A 7,502-nucleotide genomic window follows, 5' to 3' on the forward strand; every position below is an offset into this window, starting at 1 on the left:
TCTAAAAAAATATATGAAAATTTGCAAAACTTCTTAAAAACTACACGTTAAATAAGAGAAAAATATCAAATATTATACAATGTTTTTAAAATTCTTTGTAAAATGCATTATTTTTTATGTATTAATATGATATTTTTATAACAAATTTATATATTTATATAATGTTTTCTCTTTCACCAACTATTAAATTTCATAAGTTTGTAAGAAATTTAATAGAGAAATTTAATAAGAAATTTTTATTTTGCTCTATTAAATTTCTCTTTCACTAATTATATTTTATTTTGCTCTAACTCCCATATCGCGGGAGGAGTCGAATCCATATATATATATATAGATAGACTATAGTTGAATTGAAATTTTGCTAATGATTTGGTTAGAAATCTATTTGTATTTATATTTTTTCATGCATAACGTGTCGGGTTATGATGCAGCTCCCTGGTTACGCCACGTGGATTATACGTCAACACCACCAACTTGCTGACTCTTTTGCCGATTCGGTACATGCTCTCTCTGTCTGTCTGTCTATGTGATTGCGGCCCTTCCGTTTACAGCAGGAAAAACGCTGAAGAACCCTAGGTCTCGCACACGCCCAATCCGGAACAAAAGAAAGATTACAGAAGAGCAACAATGGCTTCCTCTGTTGTTCCTCCATCTTCCTTTTTCTGCAAAACCTCTAAGGTCCATTTGCTTTGCTCTCTTCGCCTTCTTCGATTCCGCCGTCTTTTATTTTCTGGGTTTTTCTATTTTTCTCTTGCAATTTTCGATTCTGTAGCTTCGTTTTTGTTGGGGGATATGATTGTTCGTGCCCTCCTTTTCCCCCCAATGCAGAGTGATTTGGGATTCTCGGCATTTCCCAAGTCTTCGCAGGTATCGGCTCATAGATGTCAGAGGGAATCGATTTCCAGGAAGATCGTGTCGGTGATGACGCCGCAGCAGGCGGAACGCAAGCCAAGCACCACAGGATCGGTTTGAGCTCTTTTCGTTTTTCGTCTCTCGACTTTCATCTGACAACAATTCGATTCTTTTGAATTTTTTTTTGGTATTGTCTTATATCTTCCAGTACGGCTTTTTTTTGGGGGGTTTTGTAGGTGAAAACGGGGATGACGATGACAGAGAAGATTCTAGCGAGGGCAGCAGAGAAGTCTCATTTGGTCCCTGGTGACAATGTTTGGGTTAATGTTGATGTCTTAATGACACATGATGTCTGTGGCCCTGGTGCATTTGGCATCTTCAAGAGAGAATTTGGCGAAAATGCAAAGGTATTGAACTTTTTTTTCCCTCTTCTATTGTTTCTGTTTGTGCTATGATTGCTTTGTTGAAAGCTTGATTTCATTTGTTCGGAAGTTTTTGTTACTAGAAATGACTTTGTTTGTCTGGTTTGGTTTGCTCTGAAGTACTAATTTAAAGATTCAGGTCCATGCTATGATTATGTCTAAAATACATTGGGATGCCTTCAGCTCAGTGCATCTGATTACTTTTTGGTATGATTATGTATTTGTTATCTCTGAGGTGACTTAATGGTATTGGTAATTACATGCTGAAGGTTTGGGACCGGGAGAAGATTGTCGTCATACCTGACCACTACATATTCACAAGTGATGAGCGTGCAAATCGTAATGTGGACATCCTACGGGACTTTTGCACAGACCAGAATATCAAGTACTTCTATGATATTACAGACCGTGGTAATTTCAGGGTATGATAGGTTCACATTTGTATGCTTCATGATGAAAGATTTAGTTTTTTTCTGCAATAAGGTATATTGAGCTCTCTCTGATCATTTTATAGGCAAATCCTGACTACAAAGGTGTATGCCACGTTGCACTTCCACAAGAAGGTCATTGCAGGCCTGGAGAGGTAAAAATCTGATGCGTGGATGGATATGACTTATTTGTTGAATTATATTTTCTTTACTAATTAATGATTAATATCATTCATCACTTTAGGTTTTACTAGGAACAGATTCACACACCTGTACAGCTGGAGCGTTTGGTGAATTTGCAACGGGTATCGGAAACACTGATGCAGGTTTTGTGTTGGGCACTGGAAAGATCCTCCTTAAGGTTTTCTATCTTGGTCTATTCTTTTTGTTTGATTTTCCATTATTGTGGAATGAAGTTAAGAGTTGCCAGTTCCATTTCAACTCAAAAAGCCCATGTCACAGTAACACATGTTTCAAACTCCATCGGAGCTAATGTATGACATGCTTCCCCTTGTATTTATCCTCATTTGTAGTTTGTACAAGTGTGTATCCTGATTTTGCAGGTCCCGCCGACACTAAGATTTGTCATGGATGGTGAAATGCCAGATTATTTGCTTGCCAAGGATCTGATTTTGCAAGTGAGTTTGATACATTGTACAACATTTATTTCCTTTCCAACTAGTATTTACAAACTTTTTAAAGACAAGGTTCTGCTTTAGTTGAGGCGGAGTTGTCCCATTTTTAACTCACAGCAAGTATCATAATACTGTGGAATTTCCAATCTAAATCTGTATAATCTCATCGTTTTTGGGTATTTTTTCTTCTGCAACGATTTTTCTTGCTCTAGTGGAGTGGTAAAGGAACACGTTATGAAATTTCTGGTACCAGGAGCAAAGTTTTTGTTTTATTTTGGATCTTGAACCTACTGCCAACTTTGCAGATTATTGGTGAGATATCTGTTGCTGGTGCGACCTACAAGACAATGGAGTTTGTTGGTACAACTGTTGAAAGTTTAAATGTAAGAGAACTTTGTGTTTGCTAGAAAGTGATATTTTTTTTTCTTCGGGAATAAAAAGATCTACAATCTTTGCTTTGATCTGTTCGCATATGCTAGATTGAAGAAAGAATGACATTATGCAACATGGTTGTAGAAGCTGGTGGAAAGAATGGTGTCATCCCACCCGATGCTACTACGTTTAAGTACCTTGGGGTTGAGTGGCTATTTCTTCTTCTCGTGAACAAATTTTGAAGCACAATTGACTTTTTACTGTATGTGCAAAAATTGGTTCACTTCCGATCTTATGCTACAGAGTAGGACATCTGTTCCCTATGAGCCGGTGCATAGCGATGGAAATGCAAGGTACAATTACATGGTACCCTAAATTGTAAATAGAATGCCAAAAGAAAAAAAAAAAGTGTCCAACATTGTGGTGTTTCCTTGGTGCATTATATGGGTTATGATTATCATGTATTTGGAGCCTTATGTGCTAGTTTGGATATGCTAGATGTATAATATTCTCACACATGATTTTACGTGCATGTTTCAAGATTTCTCCACGCAGCAGGGCACTTTCACACCACCTTAATGTGCTGCATATACAGTAGATATGTGCTCCTTTGCTTGCTCTAAGCAATAGTTTATTGGATTTTCCTAATTAACATGAAGTGGTCATAAATGTAATGTAAGAGTATCTTTTGTTCTCTGTTTCTAAGTCATAGAGTGAATTTTTTTAGCTTTAAAGGTTTGATTGGGAGATTGGGAGAATATTTTGGACGGTCATTCGCCTAACTTAACGTGCAATTGTTAAATTTGTGGAGCTTTAGCATGAAATATGATTTTTCTCATGTCCAAAGTAAGCTCCATAGTTGTGTTTTCCAGTGCTCTAAGCTTTCTTTTATGTTCACTGCTTTTTGTTTATCGCTCCCACAGCTATCTTTCTGAATATAGATTTGATGTGTCAGAGCTGGAGCCAATCGTGGCTAAGGTGGGTGTAACGAGGCTACAATCGAAAATGTTTCGTGGTTTCAGGACAGTTTGGATATTATAACTGATTTTCTAGTGTTTGATTTTCTCTGCAGCCTCATTCACCTGATAATCGGGCTTTAGCAAGAGAATGCAAAGATGTGAAAATCGATAGAGTGTATATTGGCTCTTGTACTGGTGGAAAGACGGAGGATTTTATGGCTGCCGCTAAACTTTTCGTGGCTGCAGTAAGTTCCATATCTTGTTTACTTCTTGGTAGATGTGTGATAGAACCCGAGGTTGGATTCTATCGAAAAGTTTTTAGTTGATTACTAAGGCTAAACAAAATTTTCTAAAGAATCCAATCTCGGGTTCTATCAAAATGCGTCGAACATAGATTTTCTCAATGTGATCCGGAAGCTTCACATCATGCGAATCTTGCAAAATGATGTGTTATTTTGAACTCAACATGATCTGAGGCTGCAATATAGCCTGATGGAACATAATTGTTTATTTGCAGGGCAAAAAGGTCAAGGCGCCTACTTTCCTTGTCCCAGCCACTCAAAAGGTTAGCACTACATATCAGTATCATGTGATTAATAATGTTCTCAGAATACGAAATCGAATGCCCGCGATTGTATTTTTCATTCTGCAGGTATGGATGGACTTGTATACCATCCCGGTACCGGGATCAGGTGGAAAGACCTGTGCTCAGATATTTGAAGAAGCTGGCTGTGACACGCCGACCAGTCCTAGCTGTGGTGCTTGCATTGGTGGCCCACTAGACACCTACGCTCGTTTAAATGAACCTCAGGCAATGCTCTCTTTTCTCATCTTGGGCTAATCTAACTAGTAAAAAAAATCGAAACTTTGCAAGTATAGTCAGCTTTTTGCATGCCTGATCTGCCTGGAATGTTGAATCAACCGTGTTGTTCTGTTACATGCTTGGAGTAAATACTAAATACTCGACAGAGCGGTGATGAAAATGCTCTCATCATCATTTTGCTTTCAGTACAACGATATTTATCATGCAGTAATAGATTATCAATGGCATAGGATCATCATTGTCACAGAAGTTGAAGCACCTGAGTTAGAATCGGGGTTTTTTCAGTAAAAGATCTCATTCCCTTGACATTCCTTCTGCACACAAGCCTTTTCGGTAATCGGAACATAGTTTTTTTGGGGGATCGGTTCTGTATAAATGTTTTCAAGTAGAGAGATGATCTGACAGGACAGGGTAATGCTTATAGATCACCACATTGGAATTGTTGTTGCTTGCAGGTTTGTGTCTCGACGACGAACAGGAATTTCCCCGGTCGGATGGGCCACAAGGAAGGGCAGATATACCTGGCCTCGCCGTACACGGCCGCAGCTTCTGCTTTAACCGGTTTTGTCACTGACCCAAGAGAGTTCTTGCAGTAAACATCCCAACCGGTTATGGTAAGGGCTTCTTCTGGTTTTTTTTTTGGTAAGAATCCAACGTGTTTATTATTATTATTATTGGTGATCTATTTATTACTCTTTATTAATATGCTTGAAGAGTTGCGTACTAATGTGTACATTGCGTAGATTTGGACCTAGACTAGCGGAAAACTCTGTTCTTGTTAACATTTTTGAAGATTTCGTTTTGCATTTATTTTATATGTGCAATTCCTTTGAGAAAATCACAATTTTTGATTTTTTTAAAATTGTTGAATACAATTTTGAGGTTTTAATTTACATTAATTTGATGTGTGCTATTCATGTGAGAGGTTCAATTTTTCGGTCTCATAACTTTTTTAGGTATTAACTTTTTTAAAATAATTTTTGATAAAAAAATATGATTACATATTATCTAAAAATAAATCAAACTAGAAATAATCTAAATTGGAAATGTACAGCACTATTAAAGGTCAAATTTTACAGGTAAAATAAAAGTATTGGGTGCTGATGTCATTCAATTAAAATTGTCCACGTTTGATGAACATAGCAGGAAAAAGACAGAAATTCTAATTATTAGGTAATTATAGGATTAGACTAAATTTAATTATAATGTAGATTGGTTATTAATTGACTATATGACTTTTATTTATACCTCCGATGTGGTTATTATCCGAGGCGGGTGTTTCTGCAATAATATACTTGACTATGACCTTTAGCAATCTATGAAGAAATGTTGAACTTAAATTTAATTCCTCCATATTAATTAATTACTACATTTTTCATCTATAACACAAGGTTAATAATAATATTCGGCCCGACATTATTTGTATGAAGTGTAAATAAAGAAGATAGATTAGGTTAAATCAATATTATGTCTATTATGGATGATATACAATCAAAAGTAGTAGGATTTTTTTTATATGATGATAGGTAAATAAAAAAGTGCCATTATTTTGTATTGTTTCCTTAATTTGCAAATACTTCGAAGACAATAAAACCCTGTGAATAATATAAACAAAAAATATTAATCGGAATATTATTAAAGAAACGATTAATTATGTCATACCAAATACAGTTTACCTATTATATATTGATACTAAATTCAATTATTAGATAAATATTATACTGATAAATTTTATAATAATTAAGTGGTACATTATTGCTACAACTACTACTATTATAACAATTTTGGGGTTACACATTAATTGACAATTTTGCTGTTATATATATAACATTATTTTATATTAACTTTTTGTTCATGTGGGTATTCTTTGAACTCCAAGAATATACTCTATCATTTATAAACTTTATTTAGTGAAATTATCGAATTTATAAGATATATATATAACATTATTTTGGTTGACTTTCTCCCTCTCTCCATTCATCAATAGTTGGGCCATTTTTTTAAAGTACGTCTATATATATAAATTACATCACTCCAAGCTAAAACATTAATGCGGTTATGGTTCCTATACATATATACATACATACGTACGTACAGTTAATCCTATACATATATACATACATACGTACGTACAGTTAATCCTATACATATATACATACATACGTACGTACAGTTAATCCTATACATATATACATACATACGTACGTACAGTTAATCCTATACATATATACATACATACGTACGTACAGTTAATCCTATACATATATACATACATACGTACGTACAGTTAATCCTATACATATATACATACATACGTACGTACAGTTAATCCTATACATATATACATACATACGTACGTACAGTTGATTCATTTTTCCTTTTTTGAATCATATTAACTTAAATTTTTTGTACCGTATCATATATAAATTAAATATGAATGAAATTGAATAATTTGGAAAAAAAAATATATGAGGATTGATCTATATACAAAGGTAAATTTAGGAAAATTAATCTTTAAGCTAGTCAGAAGGTAAAAAAGAATCCAAAAATTAGTTTTGTTGTATTAATAGTACTCACATGAAATCAATATTAATTTTTCATTAAATGCAATATGAATTAAATACTATTCATCTTAATATTATTGAAGAAATTAAACGCTAGCATTACCAACATATCTCCGTATATATATATATATATATTGCACTTACTATATATGCACTTTACCAAAACAAAAAAAAGTTACTGTATATGTAGTGTGCGTTATTTGTAATTTTGTGCAAGAGATTTGCCCTAATTAAGCAAGATTTGTTTAACAGTTCAACAGTCGGCTATAAGACGTGTAAGGAACGCGTCCAAGCATTGGTATAATCACTAAAAAAGTGTAATTATTGAGAATGGGAGTAAGTGGCTATTCACCATTGGCACATTCTTAAATCAAAGTCAATGAAATCTTGTTGCCTATAAAGACCAATCCTTCCCTTGCGAGCATTTCTACTCCCTTTTCGCCTCTC

General features: G+C 34.6%; 1 protein-coding gene across 3 annotated transcripts; it reads left to right on the forward strand.

The window, feature by feature from the left end:
* Window positions 1-506: 506 nt before the first annotated feature.
* LOC104821631 (3-isopropylmalate dehydratase large subunit, chloroplastic) lies at window positions 507-5,306 on the forward strand. Of its 3 annotated transcripts, none has more exons than XM_010552557.1 (15): window positions 507-678; window positions 868-966; window positions 1,089-1,259; window positions 1,544-1,696; window positions 1,789-1,857; window positions 1,947-2,063; window positions 2,266-2,340; window positions 2,643-2,720; window positions 2,817-2,912; window positions 3,013-3,062; window positions 3,633-3,687; window positions 3,782-3,913; window positions 4,186-4,233; window positions 4,321-4,479; window positions 4,947-5,306. In XM_010552557.1, exons 1-15 carry the CDS (start codon window positions 628-630, stop codon window positions 5,085-5,087), a joined length of 1,494 nt encoding a protein of 497 aa, XP_010550859.1. In that variant the 5' UTR covers window positions 507-627; the 3' UTR covers window positions 5,088-5,306. The 3 variants fall into 3 exon arrangements, with proteins under 3 accessions (XP_010550859.1, XP_010550856.1, XP_010550857.1); XM_010552554.1 differs by having other exon boundaries at window positions 508-678; window positions 829-966; XM_010552555.2 differs by having other exon boundaries at window positions 508-678; window positions 829-966; window positions 3,651-3,687.
* The last annotated feature ends 2,196 nt before the right edge of the window (window positions 5,307-7,502 follow it).

Source organism: Tarenaya hassleriana, unplaced genomic scaffold (genome assembly GCF_000463585.1).
Source record: "Tarenaya hassleriana unplaced genomic scaffold, ASM46358v1 Cleome34, whole genome shotgun sequence".
Lineage (NCBI taxonomy): Eukaryota > Viridiplantae > Streptophyta > Magnoliopsida > Brassicales > Cleomaceae > Tarenaya > Tarenaya hassleriana.